General features: G+C 49.0%; 1 protein-coding gene across 4 annotated transcripts in view; it reads left to right on the top strand.

Moving 5' to 3' along the window:
- The window catches only part of GOLM1 (golgi membrane protein 1), a 75,130-nt gene that overhangs the window by 44,709 nt on the left and 8,145 nt on the right, over positions 1–22,276 (top strand). For 2 of the 4 annotated variants that reach the window (XM_045373026.2, XM_045373025.2), the window contains exons 4-8: positions 4,734–4,788; positions 10,738–10,840; positions 15,930–16,059; positions 20,151–20,310; positions 21,025–21,291. In XM_045373026.2, the coding sequence (XP_045228961.2) occupies positions 4,734–4,788; positions 10,738–10,840; positions 15,930–16,059; positions 20,151–20,310; positions 21,025–21,291 (715 nt within the window). The remainder of the gene's footprint in view (positions 1–4,733; positions 4,789–10,737; positions 10,841–15,929; positions 16,060–20,150; positions 20,311–21,024; positions 21,292–22,276) is intronic. The other 2 variants (XM_074017755.1, XM_074017754.1) reach the window with 1 other exon arrangement.

The following is a 22,276-nucleotide window of genomic DNA, read 5'->3' as shown; positions in this document are numbered from 1 at the left end:
GCTGGTGTGGTGTGGAGTGGTGCGGAGCTGTGCAGTGTGAGCTGGTGTGGGGTGGTGCAGAGCTGTGCAGTGTGAGCTGGTGTGGGGTGAAGTGGTGCAGAGCTGTGCCGTGTGAGCTGGTGTGGTATGGAGTGGTGCGGAGCTGTGCAGTGTGAGCTGGTGTGTGGAGTGGTGCAGAGCTGTGCAGTGTGAGCTGGTGTGGGGTGAAGTGGTGCGGAGCTGTGCAGTGTGAGCTGGTGTGGGGTGGTGCGGAGCTGCGCAGTGTGAGCTGGTGTGGAGTGGAGTGGTGTGGAGCTGTGCAGTGTGAGCTGGTGTGGGGTGAAGTGGTGCAGAGCTGTGCCGTGTGAGCTGGTGTGGTATGGAGTGGTGCGGAGCTGTGCAGTGTGAGCTGGTGTGTGGAGTGGTGCAGAGCTGTGCAGTGTGAGCTGGTGTGGGGTGAAGTGGTGCGGAGCTGTGCAGTGTGAGCTGGTGTGGGGTGGTGCGGAGCTGCGCAGTGTGAGCTGGTGTGGAGTGGAGTGGTGTGGAGCTGTGCAGTGTGAGCTGGTGTGGAGTGGTGCGGTGCGGAGCTGTGCAGTGTGAGCTGGTGTGGGGCGGTGCAGAGCTGTGCAGTGTGAGCTGGTGTGGTGTGGGGTGGTGTGGAGCTGTGCAGTGTGAGCTGGTGTGGGGCGGTGCAGAGCTGTGCAGTGTGAGCTGGTGTGGGGTGAAGTGGTGCGGAGCTGTGCAGTGTGAGCTGGTGTGGTGTGGAGTGGTGCAGAGCTGTGCAGTGTGAGCTGGTGTGTGGAGTGGTGCAGAGCTGTGCAGTGTGAGCTGGTGTGGGGTGGAGTGGAGCTGTGCAGTGTGAGCTGGAGTGGTGCGGAGCTGTGCATGTGAGCTGGTGTGGAGCGGTGTGGAGCTGTGCCGTGTGAGCTGGTGTGTGGAGCGGTGCGGAGCTGTGCAGTGTGAGCTGGTGTGGTGTGGAGTGGTGCGGAGCTGTGCAGTGTGAGCTGGTGTGGTGTGGAGTGGTGCAGAGCTGTGCAGTGTGAGCTGGTGTGTGGAGTGGTGCAGAGCTGTGCAGTGTGAGCTGGTGTGGGGTGGAGTGGAGCTGTGCAGTGTGAGCTGGAGTGGTGCGGAGCTGTGCATGTGAGCTGGTGTGGAGCGGTGTGGAGCTGTGCAGTGTGAGCTGGTGTGGGGTGGAGCGGTGCGGAGCTGTGCAGTGTGAGCTGGTGTGGTATGGAGTGGTGCAGAGCTGTGCAGTGTGAGCTGGTGTGGTGTGAAGTGGTGCAGAGCTGTGCAGTGTGAGCTGGTGTGGTGTGGAGTGGTGCGGAGCTGTGCAGTGTGAGCTGGTGTGGGGTGGAGTGGAGCTGTGCAGTGTGAGCTGGTGTGGAGTGGTGCGGAGCTGTGCAGTGTGAGCTGGTGTGGGGTGGTGTGGAGCTGTGCAGTGTGAGCTGGAGTGGTGCGGAGCTGTGCATGTGAGCTGGTGTGGGGTGGAGTGGTGCGGAGCTGTGCATGTGAGCTGGTGTGGAGTGCAGAGCTGTGCAGTGTGAGCTGGAGTGGTGCGGAGCTGTGCAGTGCGAGCTGGAGTGGTGCGGAGCTGTGCAGTGTGAGCTGGAGTGGTGCGGAGCTGTGCAGTGTGAGCTGGTGTGGAGCGGTGTGGAGCCGTGCAGTGTGAGCTGGTGTGGAGCGGTGCGGAGCCGTGCAGTGTGAGCTGGTGTAGAGTGGTGCGGAGCTGTGCAGTGTGAGCTGGTGTGGAGTGGAGTGGTGCGGAGCTATGCAGTGTGAGCTGGTGTGGGGTGGAGCGGTGCAGAGCTGTGCAGTGTGAGCTGGTGTGGGGTGGAGCGGTGTGGAGCTGTGCAGTGTGAGCTGGTGTGGGGTGGAGCGGTGCGGAGCTGTGCAGTGTGAGCTGGTGTGGGGTGGAGTGGTGCGGAGCTATGCAGTGTGAGCCGGTGTGGTGTAGAGTGCTTTGGTGTAGAGTGGTGTGGTGTGGCGTGGTTTGGTTTGGTGTGGTATGGTATGTGATGTGTGGTGTAGAGCAGTGTGTGATGTATGGTGTTGTGTGGAGCAGTATGTGATGTGTATGGTTTGGTGTGTTTGGAGTAGTGTGATGTGTGTGGAGTGGAGCAGTCTGATGTGTGGTATGTTGTGTGTGTGGTGTGTTGTGTGGGGTGTGGAATGGTGTATGGTGTGGTTTGGTGTGGAATGGTGTGTGGCGTGTTGTGTGGAGTGGTGTGGCATGGTGTGTGTGTGGAGTGTGTGATGTGTGTATGTGGAGTGGTGTGTGTGGTTTGGTGTGAAGTGGTGTGGTGTGTGTGGTGGTGTATGGTGTGCTGTGGTTTTGTGTGTGTGCCGTGGTGTGTGTTGTGTGGAGTGGTGTGGCATGGTGTGGTGTGTGGTTTGGTGTGGAGTGGCATGCTGTGGTGTTGTGTGGAGCAGTGTATGGTGTGGTGATGTGATGTGTGTGTTGTGTGGTGTGATGTGGTTTGGTGTGGAGTGGTGTGTGTGGTTTGGTGTGTGTGATGTGGAGTGGTGTGTGGTGTGGAGTGTGTGTGGTGTGGAGTGGTGTGTGTGTGGTGGAGTGTGGGTGGTGTGTGTCGTGGTGTGGTTTGATGTGAAGTGGTGTGGTTAGGTGTGGAGTGGTGTGTGTGGTGTGGAGTTGTGGCGTGGTGTGGTTTGGTGTGGAGTGGTGTGTGGTGTGGTCTGGTGTGGTGTGGAGTCATATGGTGTGTAGTGTGTGTGGTGTGTGTGTGATGTGGAGTGGTGTGTGTGGGGTGCGGAATGGTGTGTGTGGAGTGGTGTGGGTGGTGTGGAGTGGTGTGCGTGGTGTGTTGTGGCGTGGTGTGGTTTGGTGTGTGTGGTGTGGTTTGGTATTGTGTGGAGTCATGTGGTGTGTAGTGTGTGTGGTGTCGAGTGGTGTGTGTGGGGTGTGTGGAGTGGTGTGTGTGGTGTGGAGTTATGGCGTGGTGTGGTGTGGTGTGTGGTGTGGTCTGGTGGTATGGTGTGGAGTGGTGTGTATGTGGTTTGGTGTGGTGTGTCGTGTGTGGTGTGTGGTGTGTGGTTTGGTGTGTGTGTGGTGTGTGTCGTGTGGTTTGATGTGTGTGTGGTGTGGTGTGTCGTGGTGTGGTGTGGTTTGGTGTGGTGTGTGTGGTGTGTTGTGTGTGGTGTGTCGTGGTGTGGTTTGGTGTGTGTGGTGTGGTGTGGTTTGGTGTGGTGTGAGGTGTGTCGTGTATGTGGTGTGTGTGTTGTGTGGTTTGGTGTGGAGTGGTGTGAGGTGTGTCGTGTGTGTGGTGTGGTGTGGTTTGATGTGTGTCGTGGTGTGGTTTGGTGTGGAGTGGTGTGTCGTGTGTGGTGTGGTGTGTGTGTGGTGTGGTTTGGTGTGGAGTGGTGTGCGGTGTGTGGTGTATGCGGTGTGGTGTGTGTGTGGTGTGGTTTGATGTGGAGTGGTGGGCGGTGTGGTGTGTGTGTGGTGTGGTGTGTGTGTGGTGTGGTGTGTGTGTGGTGTGGTTTGGTGTGGAGTGGTGTGCGGTGTGTGGTGTGTGTGGTGTGGTGTGTGTGTGGTGTGGTTTGATGTGTGTGTGGTGTGGTTTGCTGTGGAGTGGTGGGCGGTGTGTGGTGTGTGTGTGTGGTGTGGTTTGATGTGTGGTGTGGTTTGGTGTGGACTGGTGTGCGGGGTGTGGTGTGTGTGTGGTGTGGTTTGATGTGTGTGTGGTGTGGTTTGGTGTGGACTGGTGTGCGGTGTGTGGTGTGTGTGTGTGGTGTGGTTTGGTGTGGACTGGTGTGCGGTGTGTGGTGTGGTGTGTGTGTGGTGTGGTTTGATGTGTGTGTGGTGTGGTTTGGTGTGGACTGGTGTGCGGTGTGTGGTGTGGTGTGTGGTGTGGTTTGATGTGTGTGTGGTGTGGTTTGGTGTGGACTGGTGTGCGGTGTGGTGTGTGTGTGGTGTGGTTTGGTGTGGACTGGTGTGCGGTGTGGTGTGTGGTGTATGTGGTGTGGTGTGTGTGTGGTGTGGTTTGGTGTGGAGTGGTGTGCGGTGTGGTGTGTGTGTGGTGTGGTTTGATGTGTGTGTGGTGTGGTTTGGTGTGGAGTGGTGTGCGGTGTGGTGTGTGTGTGGTGTGGTTTGATGTGTGTGTGGTGTGGTTTGGTGTGGAGTGGTGTGCGGTGTGGTGTGCGGTGTGGTGTGTGTATGGTGTGGTTTGGTGTGGAGTGGTGTGTGGTTTGGTGTGGAGTGGTGGGCGGTGTGGTGTGTGTATGGTGTGGTTTGGTGTGGAGTGGTGTGTGTGGTGTGGTTTGGTGTGGAGTGGTGTGTGTGGTGTGGTTTGGTGTGGAGTGGTGTGCGGTGTGTGGTGTGGTGTGTGTGTGGTGTGGTTTGATGTGGTGTGTGTGGTGTGGTTTGCTGTGGAGTGGTGGGCGGTGTGGTGCAGTGTGAGGTTGCTGATTGGTCCTCTGGGTGCCCAGAACCTCCGCTGTGTCGGGCAGGAGGAAGCAGGGCCTGGTTGGCGCTCTCCTGGAGGAGCTGCGTTTCCTGGGCTGGAGTGGAGTCCGGACCCGCTGGCTTTTGCTCGGGTCCAGAGGTGGCGGTGGGGAGCTGATCTCTAGGTCAGGCTGTTCCTTTTCAGCAGCAGACACGGGAGGGTCCAGGCCAAGCACTGAGCGCCAGCGGCACTGGGTTGGGGAGGGCGGCCCCATCTTTGGTTTCCATCGCATGTGGCTGTCAGGCTGAGGTGTTGGTTTGGGTGTTTCATGCGTGTGTATCTTCCTTGCAGGCGGTGTTGGTGAATAACATCACCACAGGCGAGAGGCTCATCCGAGTGCTGCAAGGTAAGTTCCGCTCGCTCCTCCACGCCAGGCGCTGTTTTTAGGAGGAAGCTCTATTTCTCTCGTTCTTCTCTAGGCCCAGGTGGGTCTCCATGATAATCTCATGGCAGATAGTATCATGAGTCACTGAGCAATCTTTATTCTTTTTGCCTAACTCTATCTCATTAAGAGACTTTTCCTTTTAAAACAATATTGCCAAATACATTGCAAGCTGTTAGATACAGAAGAGTTCAGAATGTCACTCATGAATGTGTTAAGAAATAGAAATAGTACTTACGACAGGCACATGCTCTGTTACATATACACATGGTATACATGTGACCTGTGAATTGGGTCATGCTGAATTTCGATTGCATGAAACTTGGAAAACCTGTCCAGCACAATTTAGTTCCCCCTCTTTGCTCCTGTGACTCCACTTGGCAGCTGGGGATTGGTTTTCCTTTGAGTCCTTCTGAAGCAGCCACGGGGCGGGAAATGGGGTGCTGTCCTTTGTCAAGGGGTGGGCTCCTCCTTCCTCTGTGACAGGAGGGTCAGCCAGGTCCATACTGTTGGGCTACATCATCTGTTGGGTTGAATAATTTTTACTCTAAAAGTGTGGCTACTGGGAAGTTAAAAATTCCCTATACAACTTGCATTAGAGTTCTTTTGATCATTGCTGGTTTAGAGTTCTAGTTCTAAGTCAGGTTCTAAGAATATTAGAAAGTCTTATGTGAAAAGGAGTCACTTTGTGAAATGTGTTTGGGGGAAACATAGGGTTACACAGAGTTGAAGAGGCTGCCTGGCTGTGGGGCTGAGGGTAGGGGGGTATCACGTAAAGGTTCAGTTGGACAGCAGTTTTGATAGAGCATACATGTCGAGTAACTCCACCAAAGTCAACACAGGGAACATACTCATCACCCCCAAAAGTTTGCTTGTGTGCCGTGGTGATCCGTTTTCCTCAGGCAGCCTCTGGTCTGCCATGTAGACTAGTTTGCATTTTAAATAATTGGATGCATGCCCAAGATTCATAAAGCAAGTCCTTAGAGACCTACAAAGAGACTTAGACTCCCACACAATAATAATGGGAGACTTTAACACCCCACTGTCAACATTAGACAGATCAACGAGACAGAAAGTTAACAAGGATATCCAGGAATTGAACTCAGCTCTCCACCAAGCGGACCTAATAGACATCTACAGAACTCTCCACCCCAAATCAACAGAATATATTCTCAGCACCACGTCACACTTATTCCAAAATTGGCCATATAGTTGGAAGTAAAGCACTCCTCAGCAAATGTAAAAGAACAGAAATTATAACAAACTGTCTCTCAGACCACAGTGCAATCAAACTAGAACTCAGGACTAAGAAACTCAATCAAAACCACTCAACTACATGGAAACTGAACAATCTGCTCCTGAATGACTACTGGGTAAATAACAAAATGAAGGCAGAAATAAAGATGTTCTTTGAAACCAGTGAGAATAAAGACACAACATACTAGAATCTCTGGGACACAAAGCAGTGTTCAGAGGGAAATTTATAGCACTAAATGCCCACAGGAGAAAGCAGGAAAGATCTAAAATAGACACCCTAACATCACAGTTAAAAGAACTAGAGAAGCAAGAGGAAACACATTCAAAAGCCAGCAGAAGGCAGGAAATAGCTAAGATTAGAGCAGAACTGAAGGGGATAGAGACACAAAAAACCCTTCAAAAAATCAATGCATCAAGGAGCTGGTTTTTTGAAAAGATCAACAAAATTGATAGACTGCTAGCAAGACTAATAAAGAAAAAAAGAGAGAAGAATCAAATAGACGCAATAAAAAATGATAAAGGGGATATCACCACCGATCCCACAGAAACACAAACTACAATCAGAGAGTACTATAAACACCTCTACCCAAATAAACTAGAAAATCTAGAAGAAATGGATAAATTCCTGGACACATACACCCTCCCAAGACTAAACCAGGAAGAAGCTGAATCCCTGAATAGACCAATAACAGGTTCTGGAATTGAGACAATGATTAATAGCCTACCAACCAAAAAAGTCCAGGACCAGACGGATTCACAGCCGAATTCTACCAGAGGTACATAGAGGAGCTGGTACCATTCTTTCTAAAATTATTCCAATCAATTGAAAAAGAGGGAATCCTCCCTAACTCATTTTATGATGCCGACGTCATCCTGATACCAAAGCCTGACAGATACAACAAAAAAAGGGAATTTTAGACCAATATCCCTGATGAACATCGATGTAGAAATCCTCAATAAAGTACTGGCAAACCGAATCCAGCAGCACATCAAAAAGCTTATCCACCACGATCAAGTTGGCTTCATCCCTGGGCTGCAAGGCTGGTTCAACATATGCAAATCAATAAACGTAATCCAGCATATAAGCAGAACCAAAGACAACCACATGATTATCTCCATAGATGCAGAAAAGACCTTTGACAAAATTCCACCGCTTTTCATGCTAAAAACTCTCAATAAACTAGGTATTGATGGGACGTATCTCAAAATAATAAGAGCTATTTATGACAAACCCACAGCCAATATCATAGTGAATGGGCAAAAACTGGAAGCATTCCCTTTGAAAACTGGCACAAGACAGGGATACCCTCTCTCACCACTCCTGTTCAACATAGTATTGGAAGTTCTGGCCAGGGCAATCAGGCAAGAGAAAGAAAGGGTATTCAGTTAGGAAAAGAGGAAGTCAAATCGTCCCTGTTTGCAGATGACATGATTGTATATTTAGAAAACCCCATCATCTCAGCCCAAAATCTCCTTACGCTGATAAGCAACTTCAGCAAAGTCTCAGGATACAAAATCAATGTGCAAAAACCACAAGCATTCCTATACACCAATAACAGACAGAGAGCCAAATCATGAGTGAACTCCCATTCAAAATTGCTTCAACGAGAATAAAATACCTAGGAATCTAACTTACAAGGAATGTGGAGGACCTCTTCAAGGAGAACTACAAACCACTGCTCAGTGAAATAAAAGAGGACACAAACAAATGGAAGAACATACCATGCTCATGGATAGGAAGAATCAATACGTGAAAATGGCCATACTGCTCAAGGTAATTTATAGATTCATTGCCATCCCCATCAAGCTACCAATGACTTTCTTCACAGAATTGGAAAAAACTACTTTAAAGTTTATATGGAACCAAAAAGCCTGCATTGCCAAGTCAATCCTAAGCCAAAAGAACAAAGCTGGAGGCATTAATGCTACCTGACTTCAAACTATACTACAAGGCTACAGTAGCCAAAACAACATGGTACTGGTACCAAAACAGAGGTATAGACCAATAGAACAGCATAGAGCCCTTGGAAATAATACCACATATCTACAGCCATCTGATCTTTGACAAACCTGACAAAAACAAGAAATGGGGAAAGGATTCCCTATTTAATAAATGGCGCTGGGAAAACTGGCTAGCCATATGTAGAAAGCTGAAACTGGATCCCTTCCTTACATCTTATACAAAAATTAATTCAAGATGGATTAAAGACTTAAATGTTAGACCTAAAGCCATAAAAACTCTAGAAGAAAACCTAGGCAATTCCATTCAAGACATAGGCATGGGGAAGGACTTCATGACTAAAACACCAAAAGCAATGGCAGCAAAAGCCAAAATAGGCAAATGGGATCTAATTAAACTAAAGAGCTTCTGCACAGCAAAAGAAACTACCATCAGAGTGAACGGGCAACCTGCAGAATGGGAGAAAATCTTTGCAATCTACCCAACTGACAAACGGCTGATACCCAGAACTTACAAAGAACCTAAACAAATTTAGAAGAAAAAAATCAAATAATCCCATCAAAAAGTGGGCAAAGGATTTGAAGTGTCTACTTCTCAAAAGAAGACATTTATGCAGCCAACAGACACATGAAAAAATGCTCATCATCACTGGTCATCGGAAAAATGCAAATCAAAAACACAATGAGATACCATTTCACAGCAGTTAGAATGGCGATCATTAAATAGTCAGGAAACAACGGGTGCTGGAGAGGATGTGGAGAAATAGGAACGCTTTTATGCTGTTGGTGGAGTGTAAACTAGTTCAACAATTGTGGAAGACAGTGCGGTGATTCCTCAAGGATCTAGAACTAGAAATACCATTTGACCCAGCGATCCCATTACTGGGTATATACCCAAAGGATTATAAATCATGCTACCGTAAAGACACATGCACACATATGTTTATTGTGGCACTAGTCACAATAGCAAAGACTTGGAATCAACCCAAATATCCATCAGTGATAGACTAGATTAAGAAAATGTGGCATATATGCACCATGGAATACTGTGCAGCCATAAAAAAGGATGAGTTCACATCCTTTGTAGGGACATGGATGAAGCTGGAAACCATCATTCTGAGCAAACGATCACAAGGACGGAAAACCAAATACTGCATATTCTCACTTATAGGTGGGAATTGAACAATGAGAACGCTTGGACACAGGGTGGGGAACATCACACACTGGGGTCTGTTGTGGGGTGGGGGGAGGGGGAGAGGGATGGCATTAAGAGAAATACCTATTGTAAATGACGAGTTAATGGGTGCAGCACACCAACATGGCACATGTATACATATGTAACCTGCACGTTGTGCCCATGTACCCTAGAATTTAAAGTAGAATTTAAAAAGAATAATAATAATTGGGTGCATGCATACAGATGGCTATCATTTTTTGCCTGGCTTCTCTCACTCAGCATAGTTATTTGCGATTGGTCCATGCCATTGTGATACAAGTCATTCATTTCTTTGACTGCTGAATTGTATTCTGTTGTCTCATGCTTAGTTGAATTGCGGGGTGTGTTCAGTTAGGCATATTGAAGTATTGTTGATATACAAGAACATTTACCCCTCGTGGGTACAGTTGGGTAAGTCCTAACAAAGTCTCGCGGATCACCACTGCAGTCAACATGGCACCTGCCTGCCACTCCAGGGCCCCTCACCCATGCCGAAGTCACCAGTCCCCTCTCTCTCTGGGCCCAGCTCCCACCCAGCTGTTCTCTTCACCACAGCTTTGTCTCTTGACGGTATCACGTGCAGGCTTTTGGGATGAGTCCGTGTTGTGTGTGTCATAATTCACAGAATCCTTCTGTTTTATTTCACTTCATTTTCCACCTGAGACTGTTGTAGGTCTAGTGTTGTGAGGGCACACCTCGGGGATGCCTACCTATGTCCTGGCCTGTGTGTCCCGGCTGTGTCCGGGCCTGGCTGCTGCTCCTGTCCACTCTGGTATCCCCCTGGTAGCTGCACTCCCCTCTGCCCCAGTTTCGGCCCTTTGCCCACTGGGGCTCTTTTGTGAGCCGAGTCATCAGGGCAGTAGGGGTGGCGCTGATTAATTTCCTTAAAGCCCCTGTTTCCCTGATGAGAGCGTTGGGTGATTAAATGGGCACAGGGCCTTGGAGAGTGGCTTGGCTGTGAATAAATGACTGGAGGGAGGATGCTGGCGGGTAGCCTGGTGGCTGAGGGCAGGGTGTCAGCAGGAGTGGCTGCTTATCTGACCAAACGTCAAAAATCAGTGTTTTACAGATGGAAGGATGAGTCGGCTGGGGATGAGGGCAGGGTGGAATGTGTGACCTTTGGGGACAGCTCGGGGCTTATGATGTCTACGAAAGAGACCAGGCACATAGAAGCTTCCGATATACGTTAAAGGCTAGCGGCCAAAAGGGAGCTTTAAGAGAGACGTTTGGAAAAGGATGAAGACGCAGGTTCTTCCGGGTTGCTGCTCTTCCGGAGCTCTCTCCACCGCTCTCTCCACGGCTGGGGTGTAGTGACTGTGGGGAGGGGCTGTGTTTTCAGCTTTTTGTCCGTCCCCTCCTTTGTCCTGCTCTGTCCTTGCCGTTTATGGTCTGATGTGTGAGTCTGCCTCTGTCATATTTTGAATGAATGCATGACATTATTGTGCCAGTAACCTGTGCAATTCCTTGTCCCCTTGGTGTAGACCAGTTGAAGACCCTGCAGAGGAATTACGGCAGGCTGCAGCAGGATGTCCTCCAGTTTCAGAAGAACCAGACCAACCTGGAGAGGAAGTTCTCCTACGACCTGTAAGTGCACCTCAGAGTGCGTGCCACAGTACAGGGTGCCCGCCACCGGGGGCAGGGGGTTAAGCTGAGGGTGGCGGATGGAGACGTAACCTATGATAGAGCATGCACCTTCTGCTCCATGCAGGACTGAGAAAGGCACGGGCCCCCGGGCCCCTCTCGGATTCATGTCCTACACAAACGCACAAGGAGGCCAGCTCTCAGCAGGAAACGAATTTCTCAGCATGTCTTAAAATGTAACTTAAAACCTCTGTCAGGCACAGGTGTACTGGTGAAGTCAACAACATAAAGCTTTAAAAATGTGTTTCACAGGTGCCCACGTGAGCTAAATCAGATTCGTGGACTAAAAGACATTTTGGCAAAATATTGGTATAGTAATAGTTTATTGCCTGGTGATCACGGTGTGGGCATTTTGGGTTTTTTTTAGACTTTTCAGTGATTTTCCAAATTTTTGCATTAAGTACAGTGAGAATGGAGTACTTTTATAATCAAAGCCAAGCAATATTAAACTATTGAAAAGTGAGCTAAGCCCCGTGGGAAGATAGTAAAAACCAGCTTACAGGTCACAGGATAAGGTTGTGTTTATTTTTTCCACTTTTTTCCCTCATAAAAACAATACAGCTAATGTGTAGGCAGTTTGGGATTCAGAGAGAACCAGCCACCCACAGCCCAGCCCTCATGACTGCCCTTTTCCCTTTGACTTAACTCTATCCAGTCCATGCCCAAGTTCACACGAATGTTTACTTAATTGCAGTCATCATCAAAAAAATTTAATCATTCTTTTACTTACTTGTATTATGTATATGTGTGTGTATATGTGTATATATATGTGTGTGTGTGTATATGTGTGTGTGTGTGTGTGTGTGTGTATATATATATATATATTTTTTTTTTTTTTGAGATGGAGTCTCACTCTGTCCCCCAGGCTGGATGGAGTGCAGCAGTGCAATCTCAGCTCACTGCAACCTCCACCTCCCAGATACAAGCAGTTCTTCTGCCTCAGCCTGCTGAGTAGCTGGGATTACAGGTGTCTGCCACAATACCCGGGGTTTCTACTAAAACCGTGTCATTGGTCAGGCTGGTTTCAAACTCCTGACCTCATGATCTGCCCGCCTCGGCTTCCCAAAGTGCTGGGATTACAGGTGTGAGCCACCGCACCCGGCCACAAAAATTTTATTTTTAAAAGCAAAATTAGGTAGATATACAATGATAAAAAGGGATTTTAAGGATAAAAATATCCATTGCCATAATTTTTCTCCTAAATAATGACAACACATTAGCTATAGGATCTTTTTTTTTTTTTTTTTTTTTTTTGGAGATGGAGTTTCGCTGCTCTGGTTTCCCAGGCTGGAGTGCAGTGGCGCGATCTCGCTTCACTGCAACCTCTGCCTCCTGGGTTCAAGTGATTCTCCTGCCCCAGTCTCCTGAGTAGCTGGGATTACAGGCACGCACCACCACACCTGATTAATTTTGGTATTTTTAGTAGAGATGGGGTTTCACCATATTGGCCAGGCTGGTCTCAAACGCCTAACCTCAAGTGATCCGTTCGCCTTGGCCTCTCAAAGTGCTGGGATTACAGGTGTGAGCTACTGCGCCCAGCCAGCCTCTTATTTTTTAATTTTTAAATTTAAAAAAGTATATTACTTGGATTATATTTAAAACATCCATATAGCTCCTGTCTTTTAAAAATTACTATTTTGGATTATTTCCTTCTAAAAGGCTCATCTGTAGTTTAGCCTGTTGCTGGGTGTGAATTGTCAAATTGCATTCTGAAAAGATTTGAGCCGTCTGCATGGTCACCAGCAACCTGGGAGAATCAGTTGTCTCACATGCATTGCGTTCTTGGGGATTTCCATGTTCTTCCAAAACATTGTCCACCTGCCGTAATATCTTCCTACTAACTTTATAACCATGTACAACTGAAAACATGAAGCCCCAAGTACACGTCTCTGTAGAGGACATGAGCAGCCAGTCAGTAGAAGGGAAATGTGATTGTCACTCGTGTGTGGAACCTTATTCAGCTATGCCAGTGGTTCTCATGTGGGGGAAGTCTTGTCCCAATAGGCCTTTGGCAATGTTTGGAGACATTTTCGTCTGTCACGGCTTACAAGGAGGCTGCTGCTGGCATCTAGTGGGTAGAAGCCAGGCACACTGCTAAACATCCTATAATCCACAAGACAGCTTCCCACAGTCACGTTTTATCTGGCCTAAAACATATACAGTGCTAAGGCTGAGAAACCTTGAGTTAGGCTGATAATTAAAGAATTGCATTTAGACAGAAATGAAGTACCTCAGTCTTCTTATTCATCCTTAAAGACACCTTAATACAAATATTTCCCTCATATAGATTGAAACATAAAAAGTCACAAATGGCCTCACTTGATAAATGTTGCCCCAGAAGGTTTTGACCTAGCTGGAAATCAGAGCCCAGTGACAAAGAAGGAATCTCTGCTCCCCACGTAGGAGAGCTTGGGCCCAGGCGATGGGTGGACACCTCTAAGCTGGGCTGGAGACACTTGTAGGATGCACTCCTTTTGCTCCTGGCAGGTCGATACCTAGATTGAAAGCTCTTTCTGGCTGCGTCTGTTTCACTACTTGTGCCCAAGGCCCTGTACCAGATATGCGATGCTTCCCAGGGATAATGTTCGTGGAGTGTTGGAAGCAAAAAAGAGCTAGTTATTCTTAACTTTCTTTGGTTTATAGGCCCTTTGAGAGAATCTGATACAAAGTACGAACACTTTGTCAGCAAACTTATAAATGGACACCTGCCTAAAGTGTGCAATTTGTGCAAATTCTTCGGGCCCTCCCTTAATTCTGCACTCCCTCCCTTAAAACATCCTGTCTGGTCTAATCCTTCTATAGAAGGCAGTGCCAAGAACACAAAAGCTGATGGAAAGGCCAGGTTTCCTGATGTACAAGGTAGTGTTCTTAGCGTTCTTTCTGTTTGAATCAGCCAGCACACATCCCACTTTTTACTCTCCTACACCTGTGGCAGGCATCGCTAAGCAATCACTGCTCTCCATCTGAAAATAGCCTTGCGTTCTTTCTCCCTGAAACACCTGGAGTCAGCACATGAGATGAACCACTCGCCATCTCATCTCCCTGCTATGAGGAGACAGTTTCCAGTGTTGATACTGGAACGTAAAGTAATACAGTGATGGTCGGTGCCCTGGGTGATGGAATCACCTGCCCCCATAGATCCTTGTAGTGAACATGTTCCATCAGTGGTACTCTGGCCATCAGTTGCCCCAGTTAGAATAATCACTAGTGGCCAAGTCCTGTATTTCTCTCCAATTTAGCTCCAGTTAGTGCTGGAATACTTGCCAGTTACGTGTAAGAAAAAGCCAACCTGAGTCTTCAGGAAAACGCTATCACAATCTGCATGACCTTTGTCTCAGAATTGAGGATGGAGGTAGTTCGGCTCCTGGCTCTCAAGCTGGAACGTGGAAAGCCGCACTTCATCTGCAAGGCTGGGAGATAAAGGCTCTTTGTACTTGATTTTAGCGGGGCTGGGAGCTGGGGCAACCAGTACTTCCCCTTTGCAGGTTTAAAGGTTCAGGGATAGCAAATGACCTGCTCATTCAGTTCTACAGTATACAGACAGCTTTTTGTTCGCTCTGTTTCGGCTCCTGTGCACTAGTCTACCACCTGTGGCTTGTATGTTTGTGAGCATTGTATTTAAATGAAATTTTCACCTGATCTCTCAGCTGTCCCAGGTCAGGAACTCTGCACTGCATTGTTTCCGCAGCACCTGGTCCTCTTCTCCGTGTGTGGTACATTGTGACCCCATGGTGCTTTGCACTGAAGGGTATATTCCAAGAGGCAGAGGTTGAGTGTGGTCCTCACTCACATTTGGCTCTGAAATGCCTGCGACTCAGAAAAGGCGAGCTGTGTGGTAGAGAGAGCACGACAGGAAAGTGCCCTGGAGTCTGGCTTCGGTTTCCGCCTGTCTCTGACCCTGGTCCGTGCCAGACAACCGTGTCACCCCTTAGCATTCTTATTTACAAAATGAGTGGGTAATTCTCCTAATTACTTCATAGCTCTGGCACTTGTCGAAATACTCCTCAAATAAATTCCAGGCAGAAAGCTGAAGCAATGCAACAACACTTCAGCTGAGTGTCCTCCAGTTCAAGTTTTGATACTCCCCACTTAGCACAGACCCCCGGGTTAAGTGGCTCCACCCCACACGCCTGCTCCCACTTCAGATGCCAGCCATAAGTCCCACGTGTCCCCCAGCCCCCCTCATTTCTGCCTGGCTGGCCACAGCTTTAGGATTACCTACCACCCCCTCAGGTTTGATCATTTGCCAGAATGACTGTCACGGAATTCAGGAAAGCTGTTTTGACTTTTGCACAACAGCCCAGTGGTAGAGTCCTAAGGTGAGGGCTGGTGCCATGGTGGGGACAGGAGCGGCCGCCCCGTGGAGTCAGCCATTCCCATCCAGTGCATCATGATATTCCCCAGCCCGAAAGCTCCCTAAGCCTTGTGGTCCGGAGTTTGTCTGAGTCTTTTATATAGCATGATTGATAAAACTGTCAGCCACGGGGTTGAACTCAATCTCCAGTCCTTCTCCCCACCCCGGAGGAGGTGGAGCTGAAAGTTCCAACTTTCCAGACATGTGGCGGGTTCTTCTGGCAGTCAGCCTCCGCCCTGAAACTCTCTGACGCCCATCCTTCCCCACTCCCAAGACCCCTCATTAGTATAAACTCAAGTCTGGTCCAGAGGGGCTGGTTGTGACGAGCCAGATACCCCCTCAGGAACTTCCAAGGGTTTTAAGAGCTCTGTGGCAGTAGCCAGGGATGAAGACCAAAACATATATGTACTTTTTTATTCTACAGATTGTATGTTAAAAAAAATTTTTTTCCTAATCAGTAAAGTTCACTGCTTTAGAACAATGGGATGATTATTTTTAGTGTGTTTCTTTTAGTTGTTTAATCGTTGAACGCACACGTTGCCCTGTCTTAAGCGCGCTCTTCAGATGAAGCGCCTGAAGCCGGAAGATGGTCCGTGTCTCTTATGGAAGTGGATGTCACCGTCCAGCAGAGACACAGCCACAGACATCAGGCCCTTCCTTTGCTTTCTCTCACCAAAGGAGCCAGTGCATCAGTCAGATGAAGGAGGTGAAGGAACAGTGTGAGGAGCGAATAGAAGAGGTCACCAAAAAGGGGAACGAAGCTGTAGCTTCCAGAGACCTGAGTGAAAACAACGACCAGAGACAGCAGGTAACTGGGGAATTTTTGCCAAGAGTTTCTAGAAGGTACCCCTATCCTGAAGCATTTTGTTTCTTTTATGTGCTGCCTGGCTTTCTCTAGACTCTGCCCTCCCTTGTGGGCTTGGCTCCCTGAGATACAACAAAGGAGAACCTGGTCCTGGGATGACTGGACCCTAACCAAGGGTGCTGGCCTCCAGTCCCACTTCCCAGGCTCAGGGCTTTACGGGAATTATCGTATTTACAGCTCGCAGCCAGCCTGGGAAAGAGTTGCTGTTTTCCTGATTTGAGGACCCCAGGCCCACGGGAGGGGTGAAGTTCTGTGGCAGCGTCACACCACCTGGTCAGTGGTAGAGCCCATCAAGGCCTCAGGTCTGGCCGGCTCCATGTCTCGTGCTCTCATTCTGCCTCCCGTGCAGAGCACAGCCCACGAAGCTGCTGCTCGAAGCCTTCTGGGTGATCTTTGGTTGGTTTTTAAAAAACTATAGCAGCTTTATTAAGATATAATTTGCATTCCCTATGATTCATAGAAAATTTACAATTCATGGGTTCTGGGTGTATTCACAAAATTATGCAGCCATCACCACAGTCAATTTCAGAACATTTTTATTGGCACAAAAGAAACTCTGTATCTCTTAGTTCTCTCTTCATTTACCTTCAGTCCCCACAGCCCTAGACAGCCAATTGCTAATTTACTTTGTGTCTCTTGATTTGCCTCATCTGGACAATTTCCCGTCAATAGAATCATATATGTGTGGCCTTTTGTGTCTGGCTTTTTTTTGAGAGGGCATCTCGTTCTGTTGCCCAGGCTGGAGTGCAGTGGCGTGATCTCGGCTCACTGCAACCTCCGCCTCCCAGGTTCAAGCGATTCTCCTGCCTCAGCCTCCCGAGTAGCTGGGGTTACAGGCACCCACCACCAGGCCTGGCTAACGTTTGTACTTTTAGTAGAGATGGGGTTTCGTCATGTTGGCTAGGCTGGTCTCGAACGCCTGACCTCAAGTGATCCGCCCACCTCAGCTTCCTAAAGTGGTGGGATTACAGGCATGAGCCACTGCGCCTGGCCTGTCTGGCTGCTTTGACTGAGTATAAATGCTTCAGGGCTCATCAGGGTTGCAGCATGCATCAGTACTGCATTCCCTTCAGTGGCTGATTAATCCATCCTGTGGATGGACCACATGTGGTTTATTCGTCATCAGTTGATGGGCATTTGGAGTGTTTCCACATTTTGGCTATTATGAATAATGCCGTATGAACATGAAGCTTTTGTGTGGTCATATGTTTTCATATCTCTTGGATATTACCTAGGAGTAGAGCTGCTGGGTTATATGATAATCTACATTTAACCTATTGAGAAACTCCCAGACTTCTTCCAAAGTGGCCATACCATTTTCCACTCCCACCAGCAGTTTATGAGGGCTCCAGTTTCTTCACATCCTTGCCAACCCTTGATACTGCCTTTTTCATGATACCCTTCCTAGCAGGTGTGGAGTGGTAGCTTATTGTCGTTTGGGTTTGCATTTCCCTAATAACTATGATATCCCTAATGATACTGAGCATCTTTTCACATGCTTCACTGGCCATTTGTATATCTTCTTTGGAGAAATGTCTATTCAGGTCCTTTGCTCATTTTTTAATTGAGTTATTTTTGAGTTGTAAGTTTTTAGAATCTATTTTACTAAAGATATAATGGACATATGATTTGCAAGTTTTTTTTTTTTCAATTCTGTGGGGTTTTTCACTTTCTTGCTGGTGTTTAGTTGAAGCACAAAAGTTCTTAATTTTGACAAAATCCATTGTATTTGTTTTTTCTTTTGTTGTGTGTTCTTGGTGTTCTATCTGGGAACACTTTGACCTGAGGTCTTGAAGATTTCCTGTTGCATTTTCTTCTCAGAGTTTTATCATTCTTAGTTCTTACATCTAGGCCTATGATTCATTTTCAGTTAATTTAATTCTTGCATATGGTGTGAGGTAGAGCTCCCGCTTCATTCTTGTGTGTGTGTGGATATCAAGTTGTCTCAGTATCACTTGTTGAAAGAAAGACTGCTTTTCCCCCACTGAATTGTCTTGGCACCTTTGTCAAAAATCAGTGTGCTGTAAGTATGAGGGTTTTCAGTGAGCCTGAGTCCCTTGGCTGTGTATGTCCCCTATGCTGCTTAGTACCCACTCCCTACCCCAGTGGGACAGAGTGGCTAGAATGCGCTGGAGTTGAGTAGCTTCCTTCTCCCATGTGGAAGTCTAGAGCTTACTGGAGTTGGGTGTTTCATTCCCCCAGGTCAGTTAGGCTCTGATAATATCCCAGCAGGGGCTCTGGGTAATACACTCCTCCTGAGGGCCAGCCTGGTTAAGGAGAACAGAGCTCTGTGGCCTGTTTCAGAGTGGTTCCTTTCCCCGGCCACCTGCTGGAAGCACAAGCCAATTTTTCTCTGATATTTACTGAGAGCCTGGTTGAGTTCCTAGGGGTAAAACTTGTAAGTATGGGAGCCCTTTACGACTGCGGCAGCTTTTTTACTTTTTTTTTCTTTCTTTCTTTTTGAGTTGGAGTTTTGCTCTTGTTGCCCAGGCTGGAGTGCAGTGGCGCAATCTTGGCTCACCGCAACCTCTGCCTCCCGGGTTCAAGCAATTATCCTGCCTCAGTCTCCTGAGTAGCTGGGACTACAGGCATGCACTGCCACACCTGACTAATTTTGTATTTTTAGTAGATCTCAGGTTTCTCCATGTTGGTCAGGCTGGTCTCGAACTCCCGACCTCAGGGGATCAGCCCATCTCAGCCTCCCAAAGTACTGGAATTACAGGCATGAGCCACCACACCCAGCTGGGGCAGGTTTTTAACTCTCAGACTCATCCACACTGAGCCTCAAACAGTTCATACATGACAGGTCAGGCTCTCCCACCCCAACACCAGTTCCCTCGGTGACGTCTGCCCAAGCCTGTCCTGGTGAGCCGGGACTCACCGTATTGGACCCTGTCTCCAGGCTTGAGGACAGTGATTTACACTCTGTCCTCACCTCTCCTATGGATCCAAGAAGAGCTGGTAACTTTTCAGTCTGTTTAGCTTTTTACTTGTTGTTAGGACTGAGTGGTAACTTGTAAGCTTCTCACGTGAGGAACTGAAAACTCGAAGTCTTACGTTCCTCCTCAGCACTGCTGGAGCTGCTTCCCGTAAGTTTTGGTATGCTGTGTTTTTGTTTTGTGTCAAAGCATTTTCTTTTTTTTTGAGTCAGAGTCTCGCTCTGTCGCCCAGGCTGGAGCGCAAGTGCCATGATCTCTGCTCACTGCAACCTCCGCCTCCCGGGTTCAAGCGATGTTCCTGCCTCAGCCTCCCAAGTAGCTGGAATCACAGGCGCCCGCCATGACGCCCAGCTAATTTTTGTATTTTTAGTAGAAATGGGGTTTCACCATGTTAGCCAGGCTGGTCTCAAACTTCTGACCTCTGGTGATCCGCCTGCCTCAGCCTCCCAGAGTGCTGGGATTGCAGGCGTGAGCCACCGCACCTGGCTGGCCAAGCATTTTCTAATTTGCCTTGTGGTTTATTGTTGGACTCACTGGTGATTTAGGAGTGTGTGGTTTAATTTCCAAATATTTGCAAATGTCACAAGTTTCATTCTGTTTTGATTTATAATCCATTCCATTGCTGTTAGATAATTCACTTTGTGTGATTTTAGTTATTTAAGTGTATGGAGGCTTGCTTTGTGGCCTGCCATTTGTTCATCCCGGAAAATATTCCGTGTGTACCTGAGAAGCAGGTGCATTTCCCCTTGCTGGGCTGAGGGTTCTGGAGATGTTCGTTCTGTCAAGGAGCATTTGTGTTGTTCATGTCTTCTTTTTTGTTGATCTTCCGCCTAGGTATTTTATGATTCTATAAAAGCTTCCCCTCAGCAGAATCTCTGCCCAGTTTTATTCTGTCTTGACAGTACTTTCTGGGAGACCTTGACTCAACCTCTTGTCTTCTGATGTACGCCACGTGACCAGGGCGTGACCAGAGTAGACTGTGGCGTTTCTCGGGGTCGTGGTCGGAAGGATGTGGTGGTGGGATTGGCGGGATTCTTGTACGGCTTCTGCTCACAGAGCCCTGCCCTGGCTTTCTGTCTTGTGCTTCTGTTTCAGCTTCAAGCCCTCAGCGAGCCTCAGCCCAGGCAGCAGGCAGCAGGCCTGCCACGTGCAGAGGTGCCACAAGGGAAAGGAAACGTGCCCGGTAACAGCAAGTTCCAGACTCCAGCCCCCAGTTCCGAAGTGGTTTTGGATTCGAAGAGACAAGTTGAGAAAGGTAAGCAGAGCCCAGCAGTTGCCCTGTCCCCTGCTCTCCAGAGCCCCGTCAGAGGCAGCGGTCCCAGCGAGCTGCTGAGCAGTCAGTGAACCCAGCAGCGGGCAGCCAGGAGCGGGTGTGTCTCTCTGGGCACCTGGAACTGCGGCACTGGGGCTTCTTGTGTGTCTGACTGATGTCTCCTCCGCTAAACGAAGTGCCTTGTCCTTTGGCGGCTGTGTAGGGAAAGGCCCAGGCTGCACCTTTATGCAGGACGTGGGTGGGCTTGTGGGCCTCGGGGGAGGAGGCTGAGCCGCAGACACTGGGAACCAGGAGGCTGCTGTCCATGGGCAAGCCCCGGGTGAGCCTGCCTGCCCTGGCTCCCAAGTGCTTGTCTCCAGCGGACAAGACGATCAGGTCACTCAGCAGGACACCCTCTTCCCTTTGTACCTTGTCAAGATAATTGAGTCCAGCTTTTGTTTTGTTCTGTTTTTTTTTTTTTTGGTAAGCTACTTTTCCCTTCGTCGCGGTTCTGACGATGAGCCGCAGGCACAGAGAGGCCTGCAGTCGGTGGCTGAGATCACAAAAGGAGCTACCTGGTGGTTCTCCTGTGTGCAGCCCACCCCACCCCCATTCCTTGGGAAGGTTCTGGGAATTGAGTGGAATGAGGTTTTTCTTTTTTTTTTTTTTTTAAATCAAATGCTGGTGAGGTCACAGCTAACTGTGTTCTGTGCACAGAGGAAATCAATGAGATCCAGGTGGTGAGTGAGGAGGAGCCTCAGAGGGACAGGCTGGGGCTGCCACAGGAGCCAGGCCGGGAGCAGGTGGTGGAAGACAGACCTGTAGACGGAAGAGGCTTCGGGGGAGCCAGAGAACTGGGCCGGACCCCACAGGTGCCAGCTGCCCTGTCAGTGAGCCAGGAAAATCCGGAGATGGAGGGCCCCGAGCGAGACCAGCTTGTCATCCCCGATGGACAGGAGGAGGAGCAGGAAGCTGCCAGGGAAGGTGGGTGTGAAGCTTCGGGGGCCGCCGTGGACTCCCTTCCACCAGACACCCAGCCACCTCCATCTCCTTCCCAGCACCGACGGAGCACCCTGAATTTGACCAAACACAGTCCACAATTTGCCAGTTCCTTTTCGTTTGAAGGTTTCTTAGTCGTTTTCAAGAGGGAGGCGGGAAGGAAGAGCAGCACATGCTCCAGAACTCGAGGTTTTAGACGCAGTATCGGCAGGGAGTCGCGGGGACCTTGCAGGTGGGCGGCCTGGAGATGGGTGCTTAGCATCCAGGGGACGCCTCCTCCTGGCAGGCCGGCCACATGGCCCATCTTTGCATCTCCACTGTCGTGCAGTGTCTGGTGCCATTTAGACAATCAGTGCCTAGTGAGTGAATGACTGAAGGAAGGAAGGAGTATTGGGTAGATGATGGTTCATGCGCATGTGAACATTGAGGAAACTTGACATGGGAATCCTTTTTGGTTTGGTTGACTTTTTTCTGTTTAAAGAAATAAAGGGTAGGAATCAGAGATCAACCGACTATTCCGGGATGTATTTCAGTCCCTTCCGATGTGGAAAATGTCCTTCCCACCTGAGCCAGGAACACTTCTGAGGATATGACACCTGCGCTCTGGGGTGGACCAGTCACACAAGTTGGAGAATACACTGATTTGCAGAAGTTACCCTGATTCCATTTCAATCTAATTTTCACTTCATTGTCTTTCTGAAGAACGTGTCCTCCCAAGTTCCAGTTACAGAAGTGCATGTTGTCAGCCTCCCGCTAAGTATCCCTGCTGGGTCGCTGTGTTCCGTGCCCACCCGGCAAGGAGACGCTCATGGTGTGTGAGGCAGGGAGATCCCACCGGCTGGCTCAGCCTGTGGCGCCGCAGCATCAGACCCCTCAGCGGCTGGTCACGAAGTGTAACAAAAGGTGGGCCTGAGATGCCACAGTGCCTGTAGGATGCACCTGCTTCTAGACGCAGGGGTGGTGACCTCAC

This window comes from Macaca fascicularis, chromosome 15 (assembly GCF_037993035.2).
Source record: "Macaca fascicularis isolate 582-1 chromosome 15, T2T-MFA8v1.1".
NCBI classification, from domain to species: domain Eukaryota; kingdom Metazoa; phylum Chordata; class Mammalia; order Primates; family Cercopithecidae; genus Macaca; species Macaca fascicularis.
The sequence above is the reverse complement of the archived record's forward strand: the minus strand, read 5'-3'. Positions and strand labels throughout refer to the sequence as shown.